Source organism: Engystomops pustulosus, chromosome 1 (assembly GCF_040894005.1).
Source record: "Engystomops pustulosus chromosome 1, aEngPut4.maternal, whole genome shotgun sequence".
Taxonomy (NCBI): Eukaryota; Metazoa; Chordata; class Amphibia; order Anura; family Leptodactylidae; genus Engystomops; species Engystomops pustulosus.
In genome coordinates this window covers 82,775,211-82,787,415 of record NC_092411.1, presented here as the reverse complement: position 1 = coordinate 82,787,415, position 12,205 = coordinate 82,775,211, and the positions used below count along the sequence as shown (strand labels likewise).

At 44.3% G+C, this 12,205-nt stretch overlaps 1 protein-coding gene across 1 annotated transcript in view; it reads left to right on the top strand.

Moving 5' to 3' along the window:
- SFI1 (SFI1 centrin binding protein) overlaps positions 1 to 12,205 on the top strand; it is a 42,163-nt gene that overhangs the window by 29,144 nt on the left and 814 nt on the right. Inside the window, exons 30-31 of the mRNA XM_072145842.1 lie at positions 228 to 351; positions 10,886 to 10,997. Of these exons, the coding sequence (XP_072001943.1) occupies positions 228 to 351; positions 10,886 to 10,997 (236 nt within the window). The remainder of the gene's footprint in view (positions 1 to 227; positions 352 to 10,885; positions 10,998 to 12,205) is intronic.

The window sequence follows — 12,205 nt, the reverse complement described above, 5'->3', positions numbered from 1 at the left end:
TTCAGCACAAAAAAACTCAGCTTATACTCGAATATATACGGTAAGTTCCAAAAGCGGATGCTAGTGGGTCACATGATCCGAAGATAAAAGGCCAAAGTTGAATCAGTTTAAGTACAGCATGGATGAATATATTAGAGGGTTACATTTGATTAAACATTGGCATTTGTTTTGCAAATATAAGACCTCTGTGTAACTACTCCAAAATGTAACTTTTCTGTAAAATGTAGATCTGCCAGATGAGAGTAAAGATTTGAAAAAAACTGACATTTTGGACAGGACACCCCTAGACAAGGAACTTTCTGAGATACAGCAGATTTTGGAGCAGTATCGGCATCGGAAGCAGGAACTAAGGTATGTTACCTTTAACTAAGCTACTAAATCTATATATAAAGGTAAATCTTAAGGTGCGTTTACACTTTGCAGTTAAAACTGCACGGTAATAAGTTTTGATGTGGTTTTAGGGTGCATTCACACGTGACGTTAACACTTGGGTTTTGAAACGCATCACAACGTCTGAGAAGAGATTTGCCTGATTATATTGCGTTTAAAAAAAACATGCGTTAACACGTTCATTAACATAATGTTCACAAATGCATGAGTTAACGTATGCATTTTGTAAACACAATGTTGATAGCAATGAAATCGGGCAAATCTCTTCTCAGCAGCTTCAAAATGCATGCATTAATACCACGTGTGAAGGCACCCTTGGGTGAAATTCCTTAATTTGACTGGTGAAAGACATATAAACTCAACTGAAGTTTCCTTTCAGAATCTAATTAACGTGTCCAGTTAAAGGGGTATTCGCATTTGAGCATTGACATTTAATTCACCTGCAATATAGATAAATTTCTTCAATTGGATGTTATTAAAAGGGGACCTAGGCTTAATGCACACAGGTGTGGACTGCTGCTTAAAGGATTCAGCAAATAAATGTTATTGGTTGAATGATGGAAATTTATACAGTCTCGCGCAGCGCTGAAGCCTCTTCTGCTCTAAAGTTTAAACCGTGTTAAAACCGTGATACAGCGGTTATTAACACTAACAAAACTAAGCACCGGCACCAGCTCACCCTGAGCTGGTGCTCGGTGTTTACAGCTTACACCTACCATTTGAAATGGTAGGTTTCCTTTAACGAGCGGTGCACCTGTGTAACCATGGTCAGATTTTTGTCAACTGGAACATAGAAGCTTCCAATAGAAGGACAACAAGCAGAGATCTAGAAAACTGTGAGGAATTGATACAGAAAGTACATTGGAAAAATCTATAAGGTTACATCATGCAAACAATTTCAATTTGCCAAAATGAGATAACCCTACCATTTGATTTGATGCATTATGAAGCAAACATACCTTGAGAATGCTGTAGCTACACTGATGCAGGATCATATCTTAGTTAATCCCTGAGTCAAGTGGTTTTATAAAATTCAGAACCTTGGGAAAGCTGGGTCAGGCTGGCTGCCTACATAAACACATTATATGGAGCTTGTCATTACACATGGAGCTCAATCATGCGTTAGTCAAGACATGACTAATCAACCTGAGCTGGATCACTCATACACAGCAGTTGGGGGATGGTGCAGCAATTGATTATTCTGCCTTAAGGCACAACCCAGGAATTGCATCATCCTTTGGTTCAGTGAATAGCTAAGAGAAGCCCTGGAGCAGCCACAGAAGCAAGACAGCTTCATTATCTTAATTTTATATTTCTTTTATCAGCAAAACCACCAGCCAGGGATTAACCAAGATATGATCCTGCATCAGTATAGCTTCAGCAGTCTCAAGGAATGTTTGCATCAAATCAAATGGTAGGTTTCCTTTTAAGTAAAATATATCCTGAAATAACATGTTGTGTGGATTACAATTGTCAATTCCTACATTGAGATTGCAAAGCTAGCAATTTCTTCGATTTTGAAAATCTGCTGTAGACTGGTAGATGTTTAACACCAGTTTTGCAGAAACGTCACAGTGGATTCTAAACATGTGCAGGGAGCTTTACAGTCTTAATAGCACCATTTTTGAGTGCACAACAATTTATAAATCCCTATTCTGCATCAGGGATGCAGAGTCAGCAACTACGCACTGTGCCTCTGTTCCTATACACATAGAAAGCAGGTGATACTCGCGTATCAAGTTTTATTTTTTTTTTTCCTCTCCTCAATCCCAGACTGTCTCTTTTATCGCTTAAGGACTGCCCAATGTAAATGTATATCCTAAAGGTGTTAGGGCTAAATGGAGAAGGTCCAATAGGCTGTTCCCGTTCCATGCAGGCCAGGTATCTGCTCTATTATGTTGATGGCACATGTGGCGTTTTGAACGCATTTTCGGGCCATTTTTAAGCAGCACCCCTGTCACAGTAAGAGGTAGCAGTACAGAAACCCCCAAGCCAGACTGTATTTTAGATTATAATAAGTACATGGGAGGGTTGGACTTGTCGGACCAGGTGCTTCAGCCATACAACGCCATGCAGCAGTCGAGGTGTGGTACAAGAAGCTGGCCATGCACATCACGCAGATGGCACTGTATAATGCTTATGTGCTGCATCAATGTGCAGGCCAGATGGGAATTTTCCTGGAACTTCAAGAGGTGGTTATAAAGTACTTTCTTTTTGGAGACCAGGAAGGTGGGAGTGCCAACACTTCTGGAAGAGAGGCCACACGTATTGTACCAGAGCCGTACTTTCCAGAAGTTCCCCAACCTTCCAAGAAGGACAGGACACAGAAGAGGTGCATGGTGTGGTCCAAAAAAGGCATTGGGAAGGACACCATTTATCTTTGTGAGGCATGCCCAGAAAAATGCTCACCACAACCCCAGATAAATTCTTTGGAGCTTTTCTATTGTTCTGTTACTTCAGGGGCTCTTCCAGTACACTGCGGTACCACTATACATTTGTAACCAAATTGGCTGCCAAAAACCCAGTAGCACTAACTCTATTCTGGACATCGCTGTGCAACGAAAAAGCAGTTGACATCCACATGTCTGATATTGCCATACTTTGAAGAAGCAGGGAAAAATTTGGGGATGTATATTTATCTCAAATTCCTTCTGAATGTGTCCATTTTAGGGCTAAATAAGAATAATCTTATTCATAAATTGGAATTTAAACATTTCCAATCCATTTTTGTTTGCTTCCAGAGAAAGAATTAAAGGGTTAACAGACTTCTCAATTGCTACTTGTGGGGGTATATAGTACATTGGTCACCAAAAAGTTAGCATTTTTCAAATCTCTCAAATGGAAATTTAAAACAAATTTTGGAAATAAAAAGACCAGTGGAAAACTGTTTATAAAAAAAAATATAAATTGTACTTTGACTTTTTGTCTAAAAAGTAGAAAAATTTGAAATTTAGAAAATTGTCATTTTTTTCAAAATTTTTCCTAAATTATTGAATTTTTACCCCCAAAAAAAGAAACTGATCACTAATGACACTACTAACAAATTACAATCTCCTGAGAAAACAATCTCAAAATCTCGAGGAAATTGAAAATTTATTTCCACAGGAAGAGACCAAGCCTTAACGTACAGACTGCACCATTAAGGGGTTAAAAGAAAACTAAAGCATTCCCTAGAACACATATAAAATAAACACCGAACATATTTGTAATTTTCTTGATCACCACTAGAGATGAGCGAACATACTCGTCCGAGCTTGATGCTCGATCGAGCATTAGCGTACTCGTAACTGCTCGTTGCTCGGACGAGTATTTCGCCCGCTCGAGAAAATGGCAGCTCCCGCCGTTTTGCTTTTTGGCGGCCAGAAACAGAGCCAATCACAAGCCAGGAGACTCTGCGCTCCACCCAGCATGACGTGGTACCCTTACACGTCGATAGCAGTGGTTGGCTGGCCAGATCAGGTGACCCTGGGATAGACTAGCCGCTGCCCGCGCTGCTCGGATCATTCTCTGTCTGGATGCCGCTAGGGAGAGAGCTGCTGCTGGTCAGGGAAAGCATTAGGGTGTTCTATTAGCTTACTGTTAGGCAGGAGTGATTCTACAACAACCCAACAGCCCTTCTTAGGGCTACAATAACGTTATACTTTTTTTTTTTTTATTTGCTTGTGGCTGGGCTTGCTGGCACTAGTAGTGCAGCTAGTACCATATTGTGAGGAATTAGCAGGGGGACTTGCTACCGTTGTGTTTAGCTCTTAGTGACACACATATCCACCTCAAACACCAAAGTGGGAAAATTTATTAGGGGTTTGATTTCAATTAGGCACAGTCTGCCAGTTTCTTTTTATTTTACGTTTATTTTTTTAATAACTCAGTGTCATCTCATCTTGCATAGTAGTGTGCTTTCATACTTGGCTAGAAAATAGCCATAGGAGAATCCAAACGGCTTACTTACGCCTACAGTAGCGTTATATATATTTGATTTCTGGTTGATCTGCTGGTGGCTGTAGTTGCTGCAGTGCATCTACTAGCAAATTGGGAGCAATTTGTAGTGAGACTTGCGACCACTGTGTTTTGCGCTTAGTGACGCACATATCCATCGCAAAGACCGAAGTGGGAAAATTTATTAGGGCCCGGGGTTGGATTTCAATTAGGCACAGTCTGCCATTTCCTTTTTTATTTTACGTTTATTTTTTTAATAACTCAGCGTCATCTCATCTGGCATAGCAGTGTGCTTTCATACTTGGCTAGAAAATAGCCATAGCAATAGGATAGCATCGTTTGGTTTTAAAAACTAAAAAACACACAAAAAAAAAAAAAAAACACAAAAAAAAGTTAAAAAAAAAAATTAAAGTTATAACTCTCATTTTCAAAATGTTTAACCCGAGGGCTAGGGGTAGAGGACGAGGGCGGGGACGTGGGCGTCCAACTACTGCAGGGGTCAGAGGCCGTGGTCCTGGGCGGGGTGAGACACCACCTGCTTATGAGGGAGCAGGGGAACGCCGCAGAGCTGCACTCCTTAGGTTCATGTCTGAAGTTACTGGGACTCGTGGTAGAGCACTGTTGAGGCCAGAACAGTGCGAACAGGTGATGTCGTGGATTGCCGACAATGCTTCGAGCAATTTGTCCACCAGTCAGTCTTCCACGCAGTCCACCCATGTCACCGAAATCGGCACTCCTCCAGCTCCTGCACCTCAGCCTCCTCCCCCCCAGTCTGCCCCCTCCCAGCAAAATTTGCCATTTGAACCGGCATACTCTGAGGAACTGTTTTCTGGACCCTTCCCACAGTCACAAACCACTTGTCCGGTTGCTGATGAGCAATTTTCCGATGCCCAGGTTTTCCACCAGTCGCAGTCTGTGGGTGATGATGACCTTGTTGACGTACTGGAAGAAGTGTGTAAAGAGGTGTCCGACGATGAGGAGACACGGTTGTCAGACAGTGGGGAAGTTGTTGTCAGGGCAGGAAGTCCGAAGGGGGAGCAGACTGAGGGATCGGAGGATGATGAGGTGACAGACCCAAGCTGGGTTGAGAGGCCGGGTGAACACAGTGCTTCTGAGACGGAGGAGAGTCCTCGACCAGAACAGGTTGGAAGAGGCAGTGGTGGGGCCAGACGGAGAGGCAGGGTCAGAGCTGGTGCATCAGCGCCAAATGTGTCAACTAGTGAAGCTCCCGTGGCGAGGGCTCCTGCGGCGAGGGCTAGATTTTCAGAAGTCTGGAGGTTCTTTAAGGAAACACCAGATGACCGACGGACTGTGGTGTGCCACATTTGCCAAACCAGGATCAGCAGGGGTTCCACCACTAATAGCTTAACTACCACCAGTATGCGCAGGCATATGAATGCTAAACACCCCACTCAGTGGCAACAAGCGCGTTCACCTCCGGCCGTGCACACCACTGCTCCTTCCCCTGTGTCAGCTGATAGTCAGCCCCCTGCCCAGGACCCTGCCACAAAAACCCCATCGTCGCCTCCACGATCCTCCACAGCATCCACCAGCGTTTAGCTCTCCATACCCCAGACGCTGGAGCGGAAACGCAAATATAGTGCAACCCACCCGCACGCCCAAGCCCTTAATGTGCACATCTCCAGATTGCTAAGCCTGGAGATGCTGCCCTATAGGCTAGTAGAGACCGAGGCCTTTCGCAGCCTCATGGCGGCGGCCGCCCCTCGGTATTCGGTCCCCAGCCGCCACTACTTTTCCCGATGTGCCGTCCCAGCCCTGCACCAGCACGTGTCAGACAACATAATCCGTGCCCTGACCAACGCCGTTTCTGACAAGGTCCACCTGACCACGGACACGTGGACGAGTGCTGCCGGGCAGGGCCACTATATATCGCTGACGGCACATTGGGTTAACTTGGTGGAGGCTGGGACCGAGTCTGACCCTGCGGCTGGTCATATACTGCCGACGCCGAGGATTGCGGGGCCTACCTCGGTCCAGGTGTTTCAGGCCTACTATGCCTCCTCCTCCTCCCACACCTCCTCCTCCGAACGACCATCCGTGGGCATGGCGCCATCAGTCGGTAGCTCTAGGCACAGCAGCAGTGCCGTCGCTAAGCGACAGCAGGCGGTGCTCAAACTGCTGAGCCTAGGCGATAAAAGGCACACCGCCCAAGAACTATTACAGGGCATCACGGCGCAGACTGATCTGTGGCTGGCACCGCTGAACCTGAAGCCAGGCATGGTTGTGTGTGACAACGGCCGTAACCTGGTGGCGGCTCTGCAACTCGGCAGACTGACACATGTGCCATGCCTGGCCCATGTGTTAAATCTGATAGTTCAGCGTTTCCTCAAGACATACCCCAATCTGTCTGATTTGCTCACGAAGGTGCGCCGCATCTGTGCGCATTTCAGGAAGTCCAGCACAGATGCTGCCACTCTCAGGGCAGCGCAGCGCCGCCTCCAACTGCCCGCTCACCGACTGTTGTGCGACGTGCCCACGAGGTGGAATTCAACACTGACCATGTTATCCAGAGTTTACCAGCAGCGCCGAGCGATTGTAGACTGCCAGATGTCAACTTCCACCAGAACTGGTAGTCAGGTCAGTCAGCTTCCTCAAGTCTACAATGAGGAGTGGACGTGGATGTCTGATATCTGTCAGGTGCTGAGTAACTTTGAGGAGTCAACACAGATGGTCAGTGGCGATGCCGCCATCATCAGCCTCACCATCCCGCTGCTTGGCCTGTTGAGAAACTCTCTGGTCAGCATGAAGTCGGAAGCTTTGCGCTCCTCAGAAGATTCCCTTGTTGATAGCCAAAGCACCCTCAGGTCTGTTTCTCAGCGCATATCGGAGGAGGTGGAGGAGGATGAGGAGGAAGAGGAGGAGAATGTTGGCGAGACACAAGAGGGGACCATTGTTGAGTCCTTCACTGTTGAGCGTGTATGGGCAGAAGAAGAGGAGTTGGAGGAGGAGGAAATGGACAGTCAGGCCAGTGAGGGGAGTGAATTCTTACGCGTTGGTACTCTGGCGCATATGGCAGATTTCATGCTAGGCTGCCTATCCCGTGACCCTCGCGTTCAAAGAATTTATTCCAGCACCGATTACTGGGTGTTCACTCTCCTGGACCCACGGTACAAGCAAAATCTTTCCACTCTCATCCCTGGAGAGGAAAGGAGTGTGAGAATGCATGAATACCAGCAGGCCCTGGTGCACAAGCTGAAACAGTATTTCCCTTCTGACAGCGCTAGCGGTAGAGTGCGTAGTTCTGCGGGACAAGTAGCGAGGGAGAGTAGGCGAGCAGGCAGCTTGTCCAGCACTGGCAAGGGTACGCTTTACAAGGCTTTTGCCAGCTTTATGTCACCCCAGCAAGACACTGTCACCTGTCCCCAGTCTCGGCAGAGTAGGGCTGATCTTTACAGAAAGATGGTGAGGGAGTACGTAGCTGACCATACCATCGTCCTAAATGATCACACAGCTCCCTACAACTACTGGGTTTCAAAGCTGGACATGTGGCACGAACTGGCGCTGTACACCTTGGAGGTTCTTGCCTGCCCTGCCGCTAGCGTCTTGTCCGAGCGGGTTTTCAGTGCAGCTGGTGGCATCATCACCGATAAGCGTACACGCCTGTCGACTGACAGCGCTGACAGGCTGACGCTTATCAAGATGAATAAAGCCTGGATTTCTCCTAATTTCCAATCTCCACCAGGTGAAGGAAGCTCAACCTGAATAATTTATCCACTCCTCCTCCTCCTCCTCATTTTCCTCCTCCTCCTCCTCTTTGTACAGTAAAGCAGAGGAAACTGGCTATTTTTTGACAGGGCCCACTGGTTCTAGCTATAGTACTTTATGCATTTAATTTTTATGGAGGGCCACCGACCCGGTCCTCTGTTTTAAACAATTTTTGGGAGTTCCACATACAGGCACTCAATCTATTCAATTTTTCTGGAGGGCCACCTACCTGCTCCTCTGGTTTGAAAACTTTTTTGGACTGCCACATACAGGCACTCAATCTATTCCATTTTTCTGGAGGGCCACCTACCTGCTCCTCTGGTTTGAAAACTTTTTTGGACTGCCACATACAGGCACTCAATCTATTCCATTTTTCTGGAGGGCCACCTACCTGCTCCTCTGGTTTGAAAACTTTTTTGGACTGCCACATACAGGCACTATCCAAATTGAATTGTCTCCATAGCAGCCTCCACACGTTGTCTCCATTGCTACCTCCAAAAGTCGTCCATATAGCTGCCTCCATACATCGTCCCTTTATCAAACGAGGTGTGTCAGGCCGAAATTTGGGTTGTTTTCATGGATTCCACATCAAAGTTGTTAACTTTGTCGCCACCCTGCTGTGTTATCCACAAAATACACTGGCAAACTTTTACCATTTACGGATATTATTTCAGCGCTTCTTGCGCATCTGTTTACATTCCCCTCACCCGCCATATCCTAAACTTATAAGAACGCTACTACACTTGATCTTATACAAAAGGTTCTTAGAAGTGCTGTTTGGGGAGTAGCCTAGAGACAGGAGCTTGGATTGGCGAAAGCTCGCCTGGCAGCGGAGCGCCAGCTCCATGCCAAGATCCAACTAACATAGTTTTAACTGCAGCACCTTTAATCTACTACTAGTTCACTGCCTCCATACATGGTCCCCTTATCAAACGAGCTGTGTCGAATTTTGGATTGTTTTCATGGCTTCCATGTTAACTTTGTCGCCACCCTGCTGTGTAATCCACAAAATATACTGGCAAACTTTTATCATGTACCGATATTATTTGAGCGCTTCTTGCTCACCTCCTTTGGTTCCTCTCTGCCATCCATTGGTTTGAAGCCTGAGGGTTTGTCGCCATGCCACTCTCTAGCCTGCCGCTGCCTCTGCATGCCGTCCCCTATAGTGTCAGGGTCAATTATTGGATGTTTTAGATGCTATCTAGCTTCATTCTGTCACTCTGTCATGGCCATGCTGTTGCCCATAATTTTGGCATAATGGTGCGATTAAGCAGCCTCAGAGGCATCCATGCATGCTGCCCCTGCTGTTTCCTGTCCATTTCCGTGGTGTTTCCATCCTTTTCTGAGGTTCCCAGGTATTTGGCCAAGCTTCCCTGTGCAGAGCCTTGGTCCCCTTGAAAAATGCTCGAGTCTCCCATTGACTTCAATGGGGCTCGTTACTCGAAACGAGCACTCGAGCATCGGGAAAAGTTTGTCTCGAATAACGAGTACCCGAGCATTTTAGTGCTCGCTCATCTCCAATCACCACCCAAAAATCTAGACCAAAATTTAAAACGTTATTCCTGGCAGTGTGTCCCATAACAAAAAAATGGCACTCAAATGTCAGAATCAACGGTTTTGCATCGTTTTATAACACCTAAAACTTTGAATTAAAAGTGATCAAAAAGTCATACAGTTGCCAAAATGGTAACCTAGAAAACATCAGCTGCAAAAATTGATGCTTTACACAGCTCCGTTTACCAAAGTATTCAAAAGTTATTAGCATCGGCATAGGGCAAAATGAAGAACTTTTTTTTTTGTACAAAAGGTTTTATTTTTTATTAAAAAGAAAGCCAATGCAAATTTGGTATCCCCTTGATTGTGACTACTCAAAGAATACATGTGTCATTTAGATCTGTGACGCTTTTTCTGTATGTTCCCGATGTGGATTTTGGCCTTCGGAAAATAAAGTTTGCATTTTTATATCACCGAAAAACGCTGTGCTGGACCTGTGATTCTCTCCTATGTTTCCTGTTAGCGTGGTCGGGCTCCAGACCAGTCCGTGCACTCCATTCAAGGCGAAAACTGCAAATGTTTTTCTACAATGTCAGCTCATGGATTATTAAATATGGTCATGTTATGCAGAAAACAAGCCCTCATACAGCTCTGTAGTCAGAAAAATAAGTAGATTTTTAAAGGAAATCTATCATTTTAAAAAACAGCCAGGAATGTTGTCTTTTTCCTTTTCTTTGTTAAATGTGAAAAAATCAATAAAAAAAAAAAAATCAAAACACAATCAAAACCTCTAGAAATACTCATCTATGTTCTCTCTTCATCTTGATCACTACATGGCAGGATCACCTAGAAACGCAAGATGTAAAAAGCAGCTTGAAATGCAGGGTCAAGAACTCCGACGCTCTGGGCTGCTAAATGCGCACACCACTGCACCTGGTGATGTCACAAAGGGGGCGTGCATAATTAGCAGCCTGGAGCAGCGGAAATCTCGTCCCCATTCTGTGGGCTGCTAATTCTAAGTTTCTTTTCTATGTGATCCCAGCGTGTCAAGCTTGGAGAAGAAAAGGGCCGGGATCAAGATGGAGTGTAGGTAAGTATTTGTAGATGTTTCTACTTTTTTTAAATGGTAGATTTCCTTTAAAGATGGGAAGTGAAAAATGAAAATTACCTGGTTTAAGCGGTTAAGTCAGTTGGAGTGTAAAAATTTATCTGTAGGCCAATGAAACTGCAGAATGAACAGAAAAAGCATTGTAACATTTTTCTTTTGCAAGAATAACCCTCTTAGCTCTATAAAAAAAAAAAAAAATCCACATTATAAAAATATTTTTATGTTTTAAAGAACCTGGCACAAGCACGCTCTTGTGTTAAAAGGCTGGTTGGATGCTGCTGGCTCTGATGTGGACCCCGATGAACAAATAACAGCACGGGAAGTAAAGATGGAACTACAACAGGTAGAGTGTGATCAGTCTTAAGTTATTAGATAGCAGAGGGCATTTTAGTTTCTATACACCACAGCTTGAAAGAAAATTTTCCTGTTGGATAGAATTGCGTTCACCAGCTCTGGCTCTGCATTCTCCCCTGCCCGCTGAGTTCCAAAATCTCACAGCAACACAGAGTTGATAATAGAAGTCGTTAATAAAAGTACATGGCCATATTATATAATAAAAAAGAGTACTCCCTATCTTTATTTGCCTTACAAGCTATCTTGCAATGTGTTTATTTTGAAAATTATTCATTTTGAATAAACTTAACCACACATACAAATAAATAAGTAAGTATGTTATGTTATAATGGGTAATTGAGCATTAATATTTTGCAAAGATCTCACCTTTATTTCGGGGGCAGGTTTTTTCGCAGTACATGCTGTTGATCCCTTGGACTCGTGTAAGCAGTGCAGCAAAATATCAAATTGATCCAGCACCAAAACGCTCCAGTTATTTAAAAAAAAAAAATTTCTTCAGACTGAAAAATTACAATAGTTTCCAGGTAACATATCACATATGCTCATGATATCTGTACCTGTGTTTGTTGTTTTATGGAAACAATTGAAATTTCTCAAAGTCTAAAGGCAAACCTTATACATAATGTGCATAATAAAAGGATCTGCATATAAATCAGGAAAGTCGGGTGAAATTAAGGACCCACCATCACTGGTCACACAAACCATATCAAGAACATTCATACCTTCCCCTCCATAGAAATGCACGGGGCACACGCAAGCCATAGAAATAGCAGTTAGCTTTTAAGATTATTGGATGGACAATCATTCCTACATGAATGTACTTTTGGGTCTCCTGGGTGTCTGATTCAGGCCAAATTTGAGGGAGAGCTCTTTCATTTACTAATGTTGTATGGTGGGAAGGTAATTTTATAACTGGAAACCTTCCAAACTACCTACACTTGCTAAATAGATGTCTCCGATCTGAGCAGATCTTCTGGTTTATAATCTCACTTATGCTGCTAGAGGTACCGCAGATCGATTAATTCTGATCTGGGATGTTTGGTTGCCTGCCCAGACTGCTTCATACATGGAGGAGGAATAGCTTCCATATGTGTGTTCTCTGCCCTAGGGAATATTATTCTCACTCCGTGTCTGTGTCACTGGTTGATGTAATTACTTTTTGTATGTTATACTTTTTGAAAATTGAATAAAAAAAAA